We start from the raw sequence: 23,093 nt of genomic DNA on the forward strand, positions 1-23,093 counted from the left end.
AAAGCGAGAACACTGATAGCGTTCATGGATCTTGGATTCTTCCCTTTTGACCGTGGAGAATTTGACTTTCGCCAAATATTACGCGATTAAAATGATAGAACCGTTATGAGGCATCTATATTTATGATAGTTGAACGGCCCGAAAATCGATTAATTGAATATACGTATGGATTAATACATTTACAAATTTGTAGTAAGAAATAAAATTTTGTGATCTGTTTAAATTGTGCATAAATATAGATGTGTAATTACGTTTACATAGTTAGTGATTTATGTATAGTTATATGAAATTTTGTATAATTATATAAAATTGGGCATGAAGGAAAAGTAAAGAATTAACGTATGATAGTAGTTATCGTGAGAATAAGATATGTTACCACTTTGCAAAATTATTTTCTCCTCCAAATTTCCATCTTTTAATTTAATTCAGACGTTTTTACTTTTCAACTGTAGACTAGATGACATATCTGATAGAGATGCATATCTGTGGGTAAAATTCTACAAATTCGAAGATATCGAGACAAAGCTTTGCGAAGCGGAATCTCTTTCTATGAAATGGAATTAATTGCGAGACAACTATGCATGTTTCGTGGTAAGAGTGTTAAGAGGGAATTAATTGCACCGTATATGGGTTACCATAGATAGAATTATTTGAAAATGTCGGGTATCTAGATTACACGCATAGCCGTCGGCGATATATTTTCCATTGTGGTATACGTAATTACTATATACGAGCAATGTATTTTACGTTAAGTGTGCGCGTATTAGAGTCTCTGTCTGATTAATTCGCGAATATATGAACTGTTTTTGCTAAACTTTGGTGGAATACTAGCAAAAATTATATATCAAGATATATCTAACAATAAGCTTTCTTTTTAACTATGATATTTGACCAATTACGACACATGCATTTTTTTCTCTGGCTGTATCGAAATATATTTTATTTATCTAAAAATAAAAATATTCAAAGATATATTTCATAATAAAATTTTTTTACTACATAAATATATATATATATATTGTATATATATAAGAAAAATAATATTAAAGATGCAAGAAAAGCTTTCATTCCTTACTATAGTATAATATAAAGAACGTAAATTTATTTTTTCTAATTTTTTAATTTATTTTTATAATCTTAAATAAAAAAATATAAAAAAAAATGATATTAAATTCTTTTTCAAGAATTCTAATATTTTTTAATTTGAAAATATCTGTGAACGAAAATATTATACATGCAAATTCACATTACAGTTCACATGATATACATATATATACTATAGTTCGTGAGTAAATGTAAATCGACCAAATCGTCGCGGTCATGCATGATCGCGGCGCGCGATAAAAGCGACTATCGTAAGATTACAAGAAATATTGCAACACGATATAAAATATCGGCAACTATATTTTATATCATATTTGTCTCGATATTTACCTTCGCCGACACGATGTCGTTGACCCACGCGAATGTCGCGCATTTATGCGCTTGCATCTCTTCGTATGCATGATACGAATACAATATATTGTGATACTGCTTGACACCTCTGTCGATTGGAAACGATAGGAATGTATGCCCTATGTGTTTGTTGGCCGCTTATCAGAGCAAGGGTGGTGGAACACGGCATGAGATATACGCTATATTAAACTTCGACCACACGTATTTGATACGAACGTAATATATTGTATGTACGTATAGTCACACAGTTATTAACCTTTCGACAAATAAACGAGTTGATAATATGTTCATTTCACTTTGGAAAATTACTAAATTTTCTCTCTCTCTCTCTCTCTCTCTCTTTACAAATCAAAATCATTTAATATAAATTAATATTATTGTATATAATAAAATTTTGATAAATAACATACACATAAGGATCCAAGATACCATTTATCTTTAATTTTCCTTAATTGAGTTACCGACAATATTATTGTTACTATTGTATATTTATTTAGTAAAATATTATTTTGATAAATAATTTGTCTTTTTAAAAATTTCCTCACATTGTAACGATACATATATATTTAATCGTAAAGTATAAAAGACGAGTGAACTCTATTAAGGCAACGGACAATATTGCAATTATATTATCGGGGGCGGATAATTCTTTTACGAGTTTCTTAATGAATAATACATTTGGCGAAAGGAAAAGACCTTCTCACGCTTTTGTAGGACTAGAGGCCGTTATTTATCGCTGTGGCCAATAAGGAATACATCCCTAAGAGTTTTCACTTCCTTCTTCGAGGACAGACTACAAATGTGAACATTAAGTACTAATGTGTTTTCGTTACCAGGTAACCGTAGCGTGTTCTATTATCGTTACTACTTTCCAAGATTAATGCCGTATAGATTTTAAACGATGTTCCATATCCGATTAAACGAAGATATCGGATTCCAACGTTTTCTCGGAAAAATATAAAAGAGTAATTTATACATATATCTTTTGTTTAAAATAAAAATTATTTAATGATTAGAACACAGTCGGAACAATGCAATTATTCAGAGCGTAATCGTATACAAAAGGGAAATGAATATCATAATTTTATTATCATTTATTTGCACAATTGTGAAATATAAATATTTGTTAATAATTTATACAGCGATAGTAACATCTTCTAATTCTATAGAAGCATAAGAAAGTCTTTATAAGCAAATATAATTTTGATGATATACGTCGATCATAAACACAATTCAAAACAGAGGATATATTCTAAATAAAGATTTGAGTATACTGGAACGGTAAAAATAAAATTTCTCATCCGATATAAGAAAAGATGATACATACATTGTATATAATATTAGCATGATTTATTTATATTTTTCAATCCTCATACACATATTAGAAATTAAACAATATTATATATGTCTATATGTATATAAATACGATAGAGAGAAATATATACAAATAATTAATATATGATTAATTTGACATATAGATATGCGATATTTTATATAACACACTGCTGTATATATTTTTTTATAAACAGTAAAATGAAATAATATTTTACATCAATATAAAGCAATATGTGTTTTCGCTACGTTTTATTTTTCATAATATCACATTTGTTTTATAACTGTTACAATTATCAGAATTTATCAATAACATACACGCGTCTCTGGATCGACTTACAAATGAATAGCGCAACTTTACTAGGACGAGGATGAATTATCCTGTTATTCAGTTACGTAACGCTATCAAATGACAGAAGACAGTACACTATGTCATTGACATTATACATCCAATATGCAGTGCAACTATAGTTAATTTCATTTGTCGCAATACAATCTCGAGTACATTTTTATTAACTGTTTCGATATTTTCATCAAAACATTGCATGCAGAGACGTATGTGTTAATGATTGGGGAGGGGGGGGGGGAGAGTAACATATCACATTTCATTCATCAGATGGAACGACGTATTTATTTACAAACTCAATTTTTTGTCATTCATTCTTTCTTAACTATTTTTTATTAGTAATATTAATTGTGAGAAATTATTTTCTGAAAAATACATAACGCACGCAAGTTTTGGAATTCTCGGAAGGTTACAAAATTTTAAGACGTAATTTCTATGCTGTATACATATACGTACTCTGTATTTTGCGCTACACGTACGAACGTATCTCGATATAGTACACACAACTGCTGGTCAGCAGATTTGACAGTATTTGCCGAAGCAAGACTCCGTGTATGTTAAAACGCTGACCAAGCTCGCTCTTGATTTTTTTTTTTACCAATACGTGTTTTTCGAAGTTTCGATTTCTCAATCGAGAAACATCGACGCTCATCGTATTGACATGATTTTAAAAAATATCGATAGCTACTTGTACAAATTAATTTTTTCTAAGGCTCTATTAAATTGACCCAGAAAATTTGTAAGAACATTATAACTATGTATGCGTGTATATGTATTATAATAGTAATTGTCGCACACTAGTCTGCAAAGGAGCCGCACTCTTTGTATTCGCGATAAATATATTATAATTATTGCTATTACGGTCATTTAATGTAGACACGCGCAGAATAACATTTTGCCATACCTTCCTGGAGTTGGAAACAACGCTTGCAACGATCCGAGACTTTCCGTGAAAAAACTCCGAGGTCGCGAAGAGGGCGTGCAGTGATGCATTTTTACGGAGACCACCCGCTTGGAAAAAGGCGAATGCTGGTAAGCCACGATAAGCGTTAATGGGCCACCGCCGAGCTTCATAAAAGTTATTAAATTTCTGTCAAAAGCTGTACTTTTACGGAAGCGACCGTTAGAAGAGCGAGGACGGGAGCGCACCTGGTACACGATCGAACCGCCATTACCCGTTAGAGAGCACATTCGTAGATAGCTTTTAGGCTATCGACCAAACTTTAACTATCCGCGGAAATGGCGAATACCGCGAAAGTCCGAGACTTGACGCGCTTTACGAGACTTTACTTTATTTTGCGTCGCACGTCGATATGGTCTCTACATCATGTATGTCATGCAAGATGTTATCTTTATCACGTGGCCTTTTATAGCGCACATTTGCTAAATGAAATTCCAGATGCGATCCAAATCTTAATGATATGATGAAATAACGATTTTTCTTGACGAGAGATTATGCTTATACATTACTTTCCTCTAATAAATCTCGAAAGAAACGCATCACATAAGATTAAATGTGTAAGGAATTTTATGTGTATGCCAATGACGTGACATATATATTATCGATAAAAAAAGTTGTATATATTTTTTACGAGATTTACAATCTCTCTCACTCTCTCATTTTATCTCAACATTCTATTTTATCTCATATTTTTATTCTCTTCTCGTCTTATATTTTACGAACAAGATCGATGGGAGTAAAATTTATATGATGACATGATTTTTTATGATATCTAGAGTCAATTTTTCGTTTTTCAAACTCGGAGAGATACTACTTGTAATACCATTCATTGTCTATCGTTTATTTACTATCTATCGTTTCTCAAATACATGGCTCTTGTTTTGATGAAATACAATATATAATTCAAATTATAAAAAAGAAATTATTTTTTTTTGCGTCGAATATTCGATAATAGATACTGATTGATAGAAATAGATACGGATTGATAAAAATATATAAACGCTTTAATAAATTAAAGGCATCTAATTTTGGAGCAAGTAATATCAGCGTTTGGACGTTACTTCGATAATATAAAATAGATTTTGCAAGAGGCTGTTTCGCTACATCGCACGGCATAATTCTTACTTATCTCTCGATAAATTAAAAAGTTGTGAAAATTCGCGCAGAGTACCGAGAGCTATTAAATTTTAATAAAAAATCAATCATCACACAGGCGCAGGCGTTAAACGCTCGACATTTATCCCGTTGTTATAAATTCAGTTCTGTGTCGTTTAATATCACGCGCATACATTCAAATTACACTATGAAAAATGCATAGAAACTCCTTTAGCGTTACTTGATAAAATACACGTCTGTCGTATAATTCCGCATGCCAAAAAATCTACGGCGATGCAAGTAAGCGAGCGCTGATGAATTTACGAGATTGGCTTCTCCCTCTGTCACGGATCTAGCCTGTACTTACCCTATCGTGAATCCCAACTTGACCGAAACGAGTACACATCTTTATTTTAAACAGATTCCAAACGATACTGGCGCATGATCGGCATTTATCAAGTATGAATGATCACAATCTGACATTGAATGATGTATTTATTCGTCGAATGTTGGAATAAAATAAATAATATGCAAGCGTGTCGTACTCACGCAGTAAATTTTATTATTATAATTTTAAAAAGAATGTATTATTTGCTTCGAGATTTATTTACTAATCACATATATTAAATTTAAAGTCGTTCAATTGATTAGATAAATCGTTAGATAAATATATTGACGAATAATGAGAAATGGTGTTTTGTAATTAAATTTTTCTGCTAAATAACGTCTAATTAGATAATAATCAGTGTTCAAATCTTTGTACATCCCGTTACTCTCTGGTATCTATCGGTACCTATATCTTATGATGAAATAAAATTTCGCTTTAAAACGCGTCCGACATTTATATTTTATATTAGTTCAATATTTGATAAATATAAACGTATATTTTTTCGCTATCTTTATAAACGACTATCTCGTGACTCGTATCACAAACTCCTTCCCTCGTCAAAACGTTCTCTCTAAGCTTCGGTGGCGTGCAACTAGAAGCTGATCTGTTCCTCGGGACAGGTTTATTTGCCGTCCATAAAACCGATCGTATAAAAGATATCCGTAAAATAAATTTTATCCATCGAGGGATTATTTATCGCGATATCTACGGTTCGTGATTTCGTGCCGAGAAGAAAGTCGCGATCATAATCCCATGGGTGGAGCTTCGTAGTCACGTACACTCAACGATTCGGCCCAATCACGCGTATAATTCGAAGAATTGCATATATATTGAGCTATAAATCAACAGTTTAAGCATGAAAATCGATACAATTTGTAACTTGTTTTATCGTAGACAAGCCACGTTTCCCGCGAAAAAAATTAACAATAGAACGCTAAGGCTTTATCACAATTATCAAAGATTATCTCGGGCGATATTCTAAAGGAAAATTTGTTTTTGCTCTGGCTAGTGGTTACGGAGAAATATAATATTTATCTATTGATGTTTACAACTTTGTATTAAGTTGCGCGAGAAATCTCGTTATCATCGCATATATTGGAATACTCGCTCCAGTAATATGCGATATAATTCGCAATTATCGCGCGAAATATCGAAAGTAGGTTTAAATCTATAAGGAAAATTTTTATCGCGCGGAAAACTGTTCTCGCATCACTTGTATCAAGCTAATCTTATTTAGAAAATTTTTATTTTTCTCCTACACGTATAAATACCGAAAATTTGCAAAAATTATAATCACTTTAAACTTCAATTATCTTACATTACGTTTCATTAATTTGCACCGTCACATGTCCAATTAGCTTCTGTAACATCGGATAACACTGCACTGATATTTCGGCATCGAAAAAAATAAAATTACATTTCGCAATTCCATTTTCGCGAACCCGCTATGCTTTTTAGCCGCGTATGCAATAATCTGGCCGTGACGTGTAGCTCAACGCGCTGACCGCTATCGCGATTTCTTTTTCTGTACCGTAGCAATGGTTTCGGTATATTGTATATACGGTAAAGACCAAAATATAGCGTTGTCCCGTATAATGATCTCACGTATATTGACCGGCTTAATAATGTCGTCGGTGAGTTCGTGATACTTACCCTAACTGCCTCTCAGACCGAACCTCGAGCTTAGGATAGAGTCTTGATAGCCGATGGTTATAATCGTAAACTCGGTATGTTTTATTTTAACTACGGTATAACGCACGGCCGAAGAAACGACGATCTCGGGAGACGAATTCCTTGGCGATAACCTGGGGGAATATCGACAAAACCGTTCTAGGAAAACGTTTCTTCTTTCCTATGTCAGTCGTATAAACGACGGACGGGACATATGAAAAGAAGATACGCGATTGCTTATCATAGCGCTCGGTTTGAATATTCTCGCAAATATGGTTTTATAAAATCGGATTTTAAATCGGATTGTGAACGGAAAAATATGCTACTGGATGGCTGAAACGATTATATGTTTATAAGAATATCGCGTACCGCAAATATTCCTTTTACTCCTTATACAGATGTTATTCCCAAGAATACATTTTCATCGGAAACTTATCAAAGTTATAATATATCATTTTCACATTTACAAGAAATTTTAGTATTATAGTGAGAGATATCGATATAATTAAATATAAGATAAAATATTAAATATTTCTTTCATATCATTATCTTAATATGTATATAGCAACTTTTAGCACAAGATAAATAAATGATTTCGATAATATTGAATGAAATAAAGCCAATGCGCATTATAATGTATTAAAATTATGCCGTCACACAGTTATATTTACATCTCCGCAAAATATCTTTTATATCACGGAAAACCGAGATGGCGAATGCAAGTAGGACACTATGCCTTAAGCTCAGTCAACACGGCCACCGATATTGAAAAATGTTGGTATGATTTATTGCGGTGCTCCATCCCGTCCTCGCTGCAGTTACGTCTTTTAGGTATAAGACACAAAGAGATATCCCTAGAGATTTTATTTTCATAGAACTAATCACGCGATCACGAGCTTTCTAAAAACTCTTGTATACATTTGAAGTATATAGTAATATTAAAATAAAATATTACTTTATATAGTTTTGCGAATTGCGTGAAATAATAAAATCTTTTGGAAGTTAATATATAAAAATAAATATATATCAGATAAATATTATATTAATATCAATTTAATCTCGTTTCTTTATTTAGGTTCCTTCATTTAATTATGGTCAATACAATAATCAATATAATCAAACAAACACTGGTTGATTCTATCAAATTTGTTGTTACATTATTAATCTTGAAAACATTAATGGATATATATATATACACATGATAATAGCTTTACGACTTTACGAATTTAATTTGATCTTTTCATTTTGTTGTTTTATTTACAATATTTTTTACTTTCACAGTTCTTCAAATTTTGATTAATTATTAATATCATAGCAAAAAGAGCGCATACACATTTATAACAAAGTTATCAAAATTCATCTCTACGTGTTAAAATGTAAAAATCACATTTTCGCTATACATATTGTATAAAAGTTAAAAAGTTTAGTCGCTCGTTAATTACTCATCGAGGATTGTTCGCGCACGCAAATAGCTGTTGGAAGCAATGAGAATGTTTAATCTGTTTGTACCGCGCTCGCCGTATTTCACGTTCTTCCGGTATGCACCACGCTTAACGTTTGTTTTATTCCTTTCAAATACGACAGGTATACGCAAAAATATTCTACCTGCCAAACGAGCGCACGCTTTACGAGATCGGTATCGATTCGTGGATTATCTTGGTAGTGTCCAGTCCATAGAAAATCCTTTTTCGAATTTTTCCTTTTATCCTACGCATATCTCGAAATAAAATACAAAATATAGCTATCTATTGATGGGGAAAAAAAAAACTTGGATACGCGAACATCACGCACAACCGTTGAGTAAATTCAAACTTTTGGGCAGCGTAGACGGACGAGCAGGGGAAAAAATAAAAGTGAAATTTTATTTTATGAAATTAAAAATTCTATGAGAGAGAAACACATTTAATCTACTATGCAAATGCGTTGCGTGATGCTTTTGATACGTGGACTTTCAATTAAGTACTATCGTTTTTATTACTACATTAATTGTAGCATTAAATAGTGGGATCGATTATATTTTCATCGATAGTTGTTAACTTATTTCCGTTATCAGTGTTGTACAGATTTTTATATCATTTTCACGTCGGTTAAAAAAAAAAGTAATAAGGTACATCCACGACTATATTTTCATGTTCATCGCATGTTAAAGAACTTCATCCGTTGAGTTATTAATTGACATATACGATCTCATTATACATAGGCACTCGCGGCTTATTGTAGACACAATTGCCGCTCCAAAATAAAAGTCGAAAATGTTTTTTCGTACACGAGGAATAACAACAATTACGTGAATGTAATTGTACAATCTGGCAAGACTGTGTCCACTTTCGTTGGCCATGTTCTTTCGTGTCTGGCTGCTAGTGCGAGCATCCGTATACATGTTATTAAAGAGGATTTACTACTTTACCGTCTGAAAGAGGATTTGATGGTCGCTTGTGCTGGGGGAGCCGGCCGGCATCACTCGACTATGTAATCACAAGCATTTCACTCTCCATATTTATCGCGCTTCCTGACAACGCAAAGCCCCGTCGTCGACGTTTGATGCGAGTTGTTGTCCCAATTAGAGCGTTGGTTACGCTTACCTTTGGCCCTTCTCGCCCTCTTCTCGTGCTTGTTATTTCGATTATTTGTCTTTCTATATGTAACGATGTCGAGGGTGGCTTAAGAAACGTTAATGGTCATCGGCAGGCATATAAGATGTCCGATAATTTTCTGTTATATCTTCGAAATTTGAGGTAATTTTTAATATTCAAGATATAGGACACAAATTTTACTAATTTTGCGAATTTGTGTTTGTTATTTTTGTTTAGCGCGTTCTTTCATTTTATTTAAATGATTTGAAGTATAAAAAAAAATATATATTAATTGAAACTATAACACACAAAAAATATACTCTTTTTTTTTTTAGTATAAAATTAAATGTTACATTCGCGTTTACTTTTGTAGGTCATGTGAGTATATAGTGCTTCACATATCGCGCCCCAGCGGAAATCTAAGAAGTTCGAAAGAAATTTAAAAGACTATTATAAGCTCACACACACACACACAAGAAATAGGACAAAACTTTTAGACCTAATAAAAATACGAGTTTAAGTAAGATAAAGTCAACTAAATAAAATAATCAATAACAAATTTATATGTTGAGAGAAAAAATTCGCTTTTAGGAAAAGATCCAATTGCGATATGCTTCAAATATATCGAAATGTAGCGAAAAGCTTTGCTTGCGATAAGGTAGCTGGAGAGGAAACACGGAAGCTGCTTAGAATAGGAGAATGACTTTCGAAAAAGTCTCCGATCGCACGAGAAGTGTGGCTTGCGTATCCTCTTTTCTGAAAAGTGGCCGCGCATCGGAGAATATATAGTCGAAGGCTCGAGAAAAGAATACACAAGCCTGTCTGGCTAAACTAGGCGAAATGGAAAGAGGAGAGTCCGTTCTCTGCGGCCCTTGTCCCTTTTCCTCCTCTATCGCCACTCATCATCCATGCTTGTATAAGCTCTGGTATTGTCTCGCGGAAACAAAAGACAGGTAGCTTATACCCCACACAAAGTTCAGTCTCAAGTGCTCCTCCCGTTTTATTCTCTCAACCGCCGTCCATGTGTCGTCCTTCTTCTTTTGCTCGCTTCTGTTACTTCACTCTCCTTCATTTTCATTCGCTAACTCTTTATCATTTCCCTTTCGAACTGTGACAACCCTTCTCTTCTTTCGCGCTCTCTTTTCCACCTGCACGCCATTCTTTGTCTTTCCATCTCTTCCCTCGTATATTCTCCCGCATTGTAACTCGGTCTAACTCTCGACTTCATCTTTCTCTCCGATTCCTCTTATTCCGTTCGTTCTTATAACTCCGTCTTGCCTTGGTTCTCTCATCGTGTTCTCGTACTTGTTTCCCGGCGAAAATTCTTGTCGATAAAGTTTCGTGTCGCCATGTCAAAGTCTTCTTTTTTCTCACATTGTCGTTCGGAGAAATATTGCGAGATTTTTTCCCAAAGAATTAATAAATACAATTTTATTTAAATATTTTCCAAGACAAGTGAAACATCGTCTTTCAATACAATCGAAACATTTTTTGAAATATGTAATGAACATTGAACTGGTTTTTTTTTTTTTTTTTTTTTTTTTTTTTTTTTTTTTGTGAAATTAGTTATATCTTAATATATATTTTTTCAATATTCTTTTTCTTAGAATTTCGCTTTAATAAAACATATAAGAAAAGATACACACATATATAATAAATATTTAATGAAATATTTCATAAATTGTCGCGATTTGAGGTATAATATGGTGTTTTGCAATTGCGTATTAATATTTCAAAATTAAATTCAGAGCGTAAAATAAAGAAATATATTAATACAGATTGTTGAGATTTCATTTTTCATATCATGACGACAAGATCGAGAAGCTGCGTGCGCACAATGCGAAATCGCGTTGCTTGAGTCGTTGCCTCTCTGCGGCTTAGCCGGATCTCGTTACTATTCATTACTTTTAGCGTCTAATGGATCACGCTACGTCGTCTACTCGTGCTAAGCCAGACAAAGAAGGATCGTCAGCTCGTCGGAAAAATTCTTGATTAAATCTGGAGCGCAGTTGACGAATTTAATAAAGTTTCTCACATTATCATAAAGCGACGATGCCGTGATGATAGCGTCAGAAATATTAGAATCGCATTAAATAATTGAAAAATGTTACGATTTTAAAGACGTGATAACGAAATATCTCAAATTTTGATTGATGGACAAAATTGCGAGATTATTCGAACCGTTGCTATTTTAAATACGGAAAATAATAATACGGAATAAGTATAATATTCAATAAACACAGATTCGTACATACATATATTACGACTTTAATATTTACTTATTTAAGCATTCGCGATACGCATTATGCAGCTATTATTCTCGTCTCACTTATGTATTTCCATTCATGGAATTACGCCGTTCAGACAATACAAATTTTCCGTTCGCTGATTTCGATTCGCCGTAGGATAAATAGAAGCCGTTATTTACGTACTTGCGCGAAAAACGTGATACTTGAAAAATCGAATAGCCCGATATCAGAGGCGCGGCGATAATACAAGGGGAAAATTTAATTTCCATACAACTGGTATGCCCGCTTATCCATCCATTTCGCCGGGTTTCGAATTCAACATTTCCCCGGAGCGCGCTGTCCTTCACTCCGGCGCGATATTAAAAGACCCGTTCGTCAAATACAACATGCATCGTAAAACGAGACCCCCGCGTGAGCGAAACTTTATTACATTATCGCGCTTCGATTACCGTCTCGTTATCATCGCGTCGCGATAATTATAGCATTCGCGGATCGCGTTAGTTAACGTCATTCGCGATAAATCATTGTTCGCGTGTGCGCGCGATACTTATCGTTGACACGGCAAAGAGAAAAATATAAGATTATAGCGACATTCGCTTTATGAGAGGGCGCGGTTCGTATTTCACATTGAGCACAGTTGCCACGGAGTACTTATAACAGGCATTCGTGTTTACGAGTATTCATTATCGTTGTCGCGAAGTCCTTAATTAAGGTTCCACTTGTATACTTGCCTCGTCTGTCCAACGGCCGTAAGTAAAAGATCAACTTTCCTCGACTACGAAAACCTTGCAACCTACGTAATGATAATCGATATTAAGTTACATATCTATGATGCCTTTACTCTTCAATGAACTTTCTAACTTTAGCAGTCGATATTTCGAGCACGGTATTAATTAATAATACAGTAAATTTTTTAATGGAGATGCCTTGCGTTACTTCGATAAAGAAACTTTTAATATCTTTTATTACTTTCAATAAATTGCTTGAAAAAATGATAGTAAAAACGATAGAGTGTTACATCAATAAGAGAGATTTTTAGCTTGCGACAGTCGTGTCGTTTTTATCATTGATACATTCTACTTTGTATTTATTTTCGTATCTTACTTCGCAATCAGGATAAAACGTCTGTGTTTAGAGAGAGCTTTATTAGCTTTAAGTCTCTTACTTTCAAGTATAAGGAGTTGATAGCTTATCCGTAGGATTATCTGACATATGAACGTTAGCTATATCATGCCATGGACAATGATGGCACAACCGCGAAACGAAAGGACAGAGAAATGCGCGCCCGCGCCCGTGCATTGTTGCGGTTATCACGCTTGCTTTGTAATCCATGATCCAGTCGCGGCATTCATGAACATATACCTGCATCTAGAACATACGGATATACCTGTCTGATAAGAAGAGAAAGCCTATTGAACATTGAATCTATCTGCATACTTGCTAGAAACGATTGATTACTAACAATAAGTAATATCCAACAATGGAAGCGTTTATTTCTTTTTACATCATAGATAAAAGTACAGGACATTTTTAATCTAAACCTTCTTCTCTTTGTACATATTGAATTTCTCTCTATTATTTCTAATAAGGAAAAAATATGATTGCGTCGTAATATTTGATTAAAATTCACAATATTTAAAATGATTTTCTTCTTCTTTTTGAGGTTTCAGTCGAAGAGAGGAGATCAAATACTCATTCATGCATGCATATCCGTAAAAATAATTTTAAATTATATTACGCATATTATATATAATTTTTAGTAAACTCCTTCCTGCATTAATTTCTAGAGAATTAATTTTACAAACGAATTATAATAAAAAAAATACAGTGTAACGGTTGATAAATCTTTTTCTAAAAAAGTAAAAAAATATAAAAAGAAGATTCCAAAGAATACATTTACTCGATAAATTTATCGAATCAATGCAAATGTCGTATTGTGTGGTTGAAGGAACATATGACGATATGACAATATTGTAATTGCATGTGACAATATGGTAAATTTTTCGTCATACAAATGCGGTCCTTTTGAATTCGTTGAATTTACAAACGGAACAGGCATTGTCCAGTTTTATAGTGAAATCTTTTCTTTCCTTTCCTTTTATATATTTTGACAAACGAAATGATTGTACTAGCGGACAGCGTGCGCGTGTCGACACATCTTCATCATCAAGTTCCCATGTTGATTGGGATAAAGAATTTCGCGTTCATTGAACGACGAAAACAATTCGTTTTAATTCGTGATTTCCCTCTAACAAAGTACAAGTGGAAGAAATTGATTAGAGTAAATCATCAATTCAATAATTGAACGGATTTTTATTAGCGCATATTGCGTTCAATTTATTTAAAATTTATTACAATTTTATACGCTTTATCGAAAACATTACTATTCTTTCTCCGGACAATGGATATTTTCTACTTAAGAAAGTATTACACGATTTGATGCGCATTTCTATTCGAGCAAACTACTGCGTCGTTGAAATACGTACTATGTTCGTCGCTAAAGTCCATGTAGAAATTTCTGTTCAGAATAAATCCTTTTCTAAGCTCGAAAGTAGAGGACGTCGTCAAGAACTACTTTTCAAAGTCCATATATTCCATGTAAATTTTAGCTCTTTGCTTAAAATTGTTTAAAAATCATATTAGTGAACAACGCAACTTTTCTCGTAAACCTGTATATCTTCTTTTTATTCATATAATGCCATATAATACCGCTAAAAATTGTATTTGAACGAGAAAATGTGTAATGTATTTTTTAAAAATTATTCAATGCACAAACTTTTACAAAAATTGAAACTAAAAACTTATGTAATTTAATAAAAAATAATATAAAGGAAAAACATTATATTATTAATATTATTTTATTCTGTAATATAGTTATAGAACTTAACGATATATTAAACCGTATTATTTCGAGATGACATAATTATTGCTACCGGATTAAAATAAAAGAAAAAATTACAGAACTTTCGAAATAATGGCGTTGGTACTCCAAAATTAGCCGGAAGAATCGTTATACTCGGTTATAGTTTCGGAAAGATTAATTTATCGGTTTGCGACGGTAGTGGTGAATCACTTTTACTTAGTCTGACCAGAACAGCCCGTATCTACTGTATGTTTTATATGCCTCATTCATCCTCGAACGCAATCGCGAAGGCGGATGAAAAACACAGACTCACGTATACACCGTCGCGTCTTCTACAGACGGGTCTTGTTCATATGCCGTATGCTTCGGAAGAACATCGCATTTTTCTTCGGCTATCTCGTTCGTCGCACCTTTGAACTGAAGAAAAGAAGAAGCGAGAAAATGTCCCGCTAAAGTGCGTTGTCACGTCCACAATCTTTACCCGTCACGTAAACGTATTAAATTATAACTGATGCAGATACAGTTTTTTACGCAATGCTATTATTTTGATATTTTTAATATTATATACAAGATAAGACGGAAAAAAATAGAAAAGGAAAATGCAAAATATTTCCCGTATATATAAATTTATTAAAATTATATTGAATTTTTTTTCTCTCTCCATATAAAAAAAAAAAAAAAAAAAAAAAATACAGTTTACGCAAGCAGATACAATCTTGAATAGGCATCTCCCTGCTTTATTTGATCCGAAAATAAATCTCATCATTAATTTAAGAGAATTAGAAAGCTAACTTTGATCATGCTAGTGCAAACTTACTTGTTCTTTCAATCTCACATTAAGTCGTCGTAAAAATAGTGTGTGTCATCTCGAAACTCGAAAGATCACCGCGTCCTAATATTTAACCATCCATCCGGAAGTTCTATTTCAATCATTCATTTACAATCGCGTAAGCCGAAGGAAGATTTGAAATAACGTCGCGTGATAGGAATGCGATGCGAAATCGACATCGCTTCGAAAATCACTTGTCGCAAACGACCGAAACGGAAAGGCCACATCAAGGGAGAGAGAAAGAGAGAGAGAGAGAGAGAGAGAGAGGGAACGGATGCCCTGTGGACAGCTTCGAAGAATACTATCTCGAATGCTCGACGGTCACTTCATAGCCGGGATAGACGAGAGAGACCTGGTGAATAGTAATCTGCACGCTGCCTTATAAAGCAGAGACCACCGCGCGTTGCGGGATGACATGTGCCATTTCTATGCAAACTACATGTATATATGCAGGTAGTGGCGTTGCGCTACACGTTTAAGGCGGCGGTGACGGCGGATAGGCAGGCGTAATGCCTTGATGCAGGCTAGTATTTTGGTTACTGTTATACATACGGTTCCTCGTCGTCGACCCGAACGTCGTCACTTCACCTCTCTCACTTGCCTGTTCTCATTTCCTTTCAACGTCCTCGCGCTCCAGTTTCCCCGACTCGTATCCACGACGATACTAACCCCTTTCGCCTTATCTGCTCGCTCGTTTCTCGACTCGCTATTTTTACGTTCGTTTAGCCCGTTGCATTTTCACGCTTGATCTCTCTTTCTTGTTTTGTCATTCGATCTCTTTCGCATCGCTATCTTATTCTAATGATGAAATATCGAATTGAACGAAGCAAGAAGAATACTCTGTCAAATGCACATAATCGTTTATTGATCTCTTAGGGAGCAAGAGCTTACGACGAGGCAGGGTTCATATTTAAATTCTAACTCGGATACAACCTTGACGATGGAAAAATCAAACATAAATTTTCCTGAGATTCAATTTTTTTATCATCTTTATTTTCTCGTTTTATATCGTATTTTCGAGACGTGTACGTTTCTTTTTTTCGGCCTGTATTGAAGATTTAATGAGGCTTCGGGAGAAGAATGACCTCGCGTTTCATTTTCTTCGGGACGACGTGGATGCTAGAATCGAATGAGCACTAATAAATTGGACTCGTCTGATCTCTCTCACTTTCGGAGAGAGAGAGAAAGAGAGAGACAGACATGTGCGTATACGAAGTCAGCAGGGCTAAATTACACGTTCGATAAAATAAGCACGAGTGCGCACAAAGCGTGCCCGTGAAGCGCTCAGCCGCACGCGGGCGGATCCTTTGTCCGCAGTCGAGCGAACGTGTTTTTCAGGAACTCGCGCATTTGGGAGAACCGCGATTGCTTCTGTCTGCGTATGTGCATCCAGTGAGCGCGAGTACGCACACGCGCGCGCGCGGCCCACTTACCCCTTTACTATGGCAGAACGCGCGTCCCTTTGTTTTCTAAAGGCCTCCATTATGCTTTCAAACACGGATAACCGACTGGCAAGTCAAATTGCGTGCAATATCGCACAATGGATAAGTAAAATGGGAACTAAAACTTTCTACTTCTAATTTCTCTCATCTTTTTTTAAATATTGCTACAGAAATATTTTATCTTATTCTATTTGTTCTTCGTTTAGTTGTCAGTCAATTTTTTTTTTTTTCGGTCTATTTATATAATTGAAGCTCGTTAAAAGATTTATGTAATCCGAAATATTATTATTATTAATTTCTTGTAATTAATTAAATATTATTGAGTTTTATCGGATTATATATAGAATATTTAGATGATTCTCTCTTTTGCAATCTAAAAGTTTTTCGGTAAGCAATATCAATATTTATTTGAGCAATCATCAATTAACGCATTTACTTGCTTATGTCAAAATATTAAAGCAATGAGATAACCAACGATAGACGACCATTTGGAAAAAGTTTGTTTTTTACCATAAATATAGAAACGCACCTTTTCGAGTACAAGTTTTTTGAAATATTGCTTTCGAGAGGTCCAGCATTTACAATAGACAGTTTAAATCACATAAAATTAATAGAAAAATTTCAATCCAAAAAAAAAGGCAAAGTTTGACAGCGTAGTAATAGAACCAGGTTTCATCATCTCGAAACTTTGAAATGTTCGAAATGAAAAGCGGAACTCTTGATGCTCGACACACGAACACATACTTAGATTTGTATTCTATAATTTATCTGATAATTTGCCACGGTGATTATTACACGATGAATATATGAAACATGGAGTCTACAACAATCATGCACTTTGCATTAGCGTAGCACTGTAATTAATTATTTTCATTCATTATATACGCGTACAATGATGTTTGCTAGCATTAAATTAGACAATACAACGTTACACTAGTGAAAATTCATAGTAGAGAATACTTGATGCTTCGATCTAAATAATTCGCGCTGTTTCTAGTTAAATAAACTGTTGAAACTTCGTTATCGCGAAACAGACGCAAAATTCAATGCGTCCGAAAACAACTGACGTGATATGCAGAATAACAGTGAAAGTCCGTTAACAAACATTGTATGTTGTTTAGAACGAGATTAGCATTGGTATGCCGATTTTATGTATTCGTACGATCTATACGAAAGAAAAAACAATTTATATTTTCTATTTATCGACACAATATGGCGCGAAATATATAATATTTTCCTGGAAAAAAAAAAAACTTCTCTCGCTTCTGATTAAATAATATTGAACAATCATGAAAAATTTCCGTATTAATTTCCCTCAGTTATAGCTTTATGCGCGGAGAGATTAAATTTCCCGTTCATTTCCCGCGTTAAGCCATTTCCTTTTACGAACGGTTAAAAGACTTTTCAGAATTTGGCGAAGCCATCGAAGCCCCCGTATTTCAGTTTTGCCTCGATGCTTTGATGAATACGAGTAGCGGCCAAACACGCTCGCTACTTTCAGGCTTTCAAACTCGATTTGCCGCCACCACCTATGTACAAGATAGAGTCGAGGCGTTTAGAATGCCGAACTTTTCCGCGGCCGAATCGAATCCCCGATGAAAGGAAGCCCCCCCCTCCCCCTTCGAAAGAAATAGGTGGATGCTTCCCTTTGCTCAGAGATCACGCGAACTAAACTTTTCTCTCGCAAGATCCTCACTTTTGTGAATTAAATATGTTTACATTGATACTTTATGTGCGATGCACATCTTACTCCATATACTGAAAGCATTTAGTGATTTTCTACCGATGATAATATGTAAATGATGATAAAAATAAATGTAATATGCATATAACAGATGGAACAAAAAAAAAGAATAAAAATGATTTGACAGAAAAATACGCAAAAATGTATGCATGATTTATATCTCATCCTGCATTATTCAATTAAACAAGGTGAATCGCATTGAAATTCAATGCTTTCTCATTCATAATTCCTTCCATTCATAGACATATTATCTCTTTCTCGTGTAATGTAATTTTAGCAGTCTGAGACTAATAATTTATTTATAGACACAGTTACATCGGATTTCTCGCGGAACAGGAAATGTCGTTACCCGAACTATTTGGTCCAAAAAAAAAAAAAAAAAAAAGATCTCTTCATTCTTAAACTAAATGTAGGATTTAATCGAACTTATTAAATTTTAATATAAATATAATATAAACAAATAATATAAAATAAAAATAACAGTACATTTCATATAATTTGAGTTATTTGAGTGCATATATGGAACACACATTTTATCATATATTATATATTATATTACATATATTATTATGTTGCGTTTTTGCCCTTCTTTCACGATAAAGAAGAAGAATTGTCACAAAAGAACGAATACACATTTTATTGCGATAAAACTTCTCACGGCGCGTCTCTCTTTTTCATAGGAAACTTGATAAATTTTCTTCTTGCACAAAGTCACGACTGTTAAAAGATTTGGTCCGCGGTAATTTCGAAAGCAACATGATCTGAATGAAGTTTTGCAAGTGTAACGCGAAACAGGGTCGTCGCGTTTTTGAGAGAGCATCGCGAATGCGCCCCGCCAGGCGCATCTCTTTTTCTTTTTAACGCGTTCGCACGGCGCGTAAAAGGTATGTACGTCCGCTACGTATCCATGGATTATTCAAATGAGGTCAGGACGAGGCGCAGGTACATTCGAGCAAGCCGCATCGGCAACGCAGTCTCCTTGAATCGTAATCTGCCGTCGAGGGCAAACATCCTAAATCACCTGCGCCGCGCCCGGAAATAGGTCGTATTCATGAAAATTTTAACAAAGTGCGCGTACACGTCGGGGAAAAAAAATTCTTTCGCATCTTTTATTCTTACTCGGCGTTATCGCGAATCTTGCGATACTGGAAATTTTATCCGACAAAGCCTGCGATCAAATTCGAGCGATGCAGAACGTTGCAATTAGTGAAACGTTTTATCGGATTTTTTTTTTATATCGCGAATATTCGCCATTTATTATGATCGAGTAAATAAAATTATGTTATGGAGTTTTTATTTTTTGTAAGTCAGAAATTTAAAAAATAGTTTCTGAGGATTTCCAATAAGATTGATAAAAGAACAAAATTTTACACTATTATTAACTATTTCAAACCATTAGTTACATGATATGACACCGATAACAAGCCTGATAATAATATTGCTCCCACGTGCTTAAACTTTGTCGGGATACAGTATATTTTGTACACCTGTACGCGATGTTCAAATAATGCTGCAAGACATCGTTACGGCGATGTGCAAACTGTCTCATAACTTCTACGGAACACCTCCCCAGTGATTTACATCGAAAGAAATGAGTGGTGCGCGCGGGAATACAGGTCGTCTTCTTAAAAAATTTAATAACAAGGTAATTTAGAAGGGTCCGAGCGCGGAAAGTAGTTTCTAATTCACGAGGGCCGGGATAAAACAAGCGGAGTTGAGGCTCGTTCCGCGTTTGTTTTCTCCTGGCACTCTCCCGTCGTACCTTTATATAACTTCTATTTTTCTTTGTCCTGATAAAAAAGTTTCGCTGCCGGTAGTCGAGCCGACGATAGAGCCTCGCTGGTAATTGCGGCGTCGTTCGTCGAGTTTCTCTCCCCAAAGACAATCAACTTAATTAAATTACCGTAATTATACCCGCTGGTCATCTTTCTTTTCTCAGATCGACGCGTACCCTACAACATACCGTCGGATTGGAAAGCCCTCTGGTTCAGCAATCTCGACGAGCTGCAGAGAGTTAACGATGCGAACGACAACAACACCGTTTCCAACGTCACAGTGCAATTGGGTGGCACCGCCTTCCTCCACTGCAAAGTTCGCAATTTGGCGGAGAGGACCGTTTCCGATGCCGAGGTAAGAAAGCAGCTATGTAACCTCTACGTTCCCGCGGAAAAGAAAACTCTTAAAAGAAGCGACCGATTTTCGACGAATGACAATCGAATCGCAATCGGAACTTTGCAAGTACCGATTTCTCCGATGATTATCGTGTACCCCCTTTTCGTGGGTTCGATTCTCTTCTCCAAGTTGTTATCGTACATTTTTACATGTTTCGTAAAAAAAGAGTGACGTAAAATTTATATCTGCGCGCGACGATCCTGGCAGATAATATAATCTACGATAACATATTTATATACGGATACTTCCAGTTATGTTAAAATTTATCTAGAATAATTTTTACATTTATATGAATCTTTATTGATTAAATTGCATTGATTGTGTTAACAAACCATATTGTATAATCACTCTTTAGTTTTTTTTTCTCATATTAATTTTTTTTATCTCTCTCTCATATCGCATCTAAAAAATAATAGTAAAATATCGTAACAATTCGGCAGACAAATGATTACTTTCGCTACGAATACTTCTTAGTAAACAATGGATTGTGTTTTTAGATAATACAATACGAATTATTATTACTTTTATGTAATACAAAAAATACTAGCGTTTTAAGAAAAAAATATTTCTTTACTGAATAAAGAGAAAATTATTTCTCTTCATGTAGGAATAATGCATGTTATGAGAAGCTATACTAATGTGCCTACGCAATGGCGACACGAATATAGTACATGATTAATCTTGTCCGTATAACCATGGAACAACTGTATAAATTTATTCATATGCACGAGCGTAATGACCTCCTTTCATACAATTACCATGATGCTTCGAACTGGTAAAACGATCGATGATCGCGACGTATTCTGGTGAGAGAATCGGTATGCGATTACACGAAAACGATGAGCTATTGAATAGGTATTGGATACGGATAAACGCAACAATAGCGCTCGCTGTTCTTATCAAGCCTTCGATTTTTCCTTAGGGACGTTGATTTTATTCCTCATCGTCTCCGCGTTTCGATCGACCGTCGATATTTTATAACAAGATGAGGAAATAAAGAATAAACTGTTAAAGATATTTCTATTATGCGTCATTCTTTATTCTTTGTTCGATAGTTTGGTCTATCTTTATCTAAATCGCTCATTGGAGCAAACAAAATTGATGCCGGCAAAATGCCCCGATGACCGCGACAAATACGTCCCAATTCTATAAGATATCTTTACAGCGGGTCCGTGACTTTATTGTTGGTGCGAGATCTTAGAAACTTTTGCGTAGAAACTGCGAATTATTAAATTCATACAATGCCAATCATCATAGTTTTTGTCGTCATTATCAAAATTTTGTCAGCAATCGAAAATTAATCATTAAAATTATTTAAAGTTGTTGAATCGTAAAATAGTGTTTTTGAATTTCGAACTTTTAATAACCGAGTTTAATATGAATAGACTAGTATAAAACTAAAACTCATATAGTTCTTCAAAATTTTTCACACGATTAACGCATTTTATTTTATATTTAATATATCAGAATTTATATTGAGTTAGATGTTAGATAAAGAAAGAGAAGGGAAATGGGAGAGAGAAAGAGAGCTTTACGATTCGCTTTTACATTGCTAATGGTGTATTTGTGTTTATTTGGATTCCCAATTTTCATCATGTTTATTGAAGCGACTAATTAATTCGCTTGCTATTACTTTGTATAATTTAATCGTTATTTTATTTAATTGCTGTTTCTAAATTATAATGCGAGCGAGAAGATATCGCGCTAGCGTCACGAAATTTTGCGTGTTTCGGCATAAAACAACTATTGTATTTACAAAATGTACCTCGGCGTTCTCTCAATTTTAATGTTTAATGTTTAATTGATATATCATAAAATAACAAAATTATATTGCTAATGAATGTTACTCGATCATTAAGTAATTTACATATTGCGCTAATAAAGCGAGAAAACGTCAGCTTAAAGTTTTATGTGGCTTATCGATTTTAGTTTCAACAGTTTTGAAGAGAAAAAAATGATATTATATTTTACGA

The 23,093-nt window shown here is 34.3% G+C and overlaps 1 protein-coding gene across 4 annotated transcripts in view; it reads left to right on the forward strand.

The window, feature by feature from the left end:
• Nucleotides 1-23,093, forward strand: part of Dpr12 (defective proboscis extension response 12) — a 232,060-nt gene that overhangs the window by 127,938 nt on the left and 81,029 nt on the right. For all 4 annotated transcript variants that reach the window (XM_070308818.1, XM_070308819.1, XM_070308821.1 and 1 more), the window contains one exon: nt 20,888-21,078. In XM_070308818.1, coding sequence (XP_070164919.1) covers nt 20,888-21,078 — 191 coding nt within the window. The remainder of the gene's footprint in view (nt 1-20,887; nt 21,079-23,093) is intronic.

The sequence above is a fragment of the Polyergus mexicanus genome, unplaced genomic scaffold, assembly GCF_030449975.1.
Source record: "Polyergus mexicanus isolate NDT 795.1 unplaced genomic scaffold, iyPolMexi1.0 SCAF_16, whole genome shotgun sequence".
Lineage (NCBI taxonomy): Eukaryota > Metazoa > Arthropoda > Insecta > Hymenoptera > Formicidae > Polyergus > Polyergus mexicanus.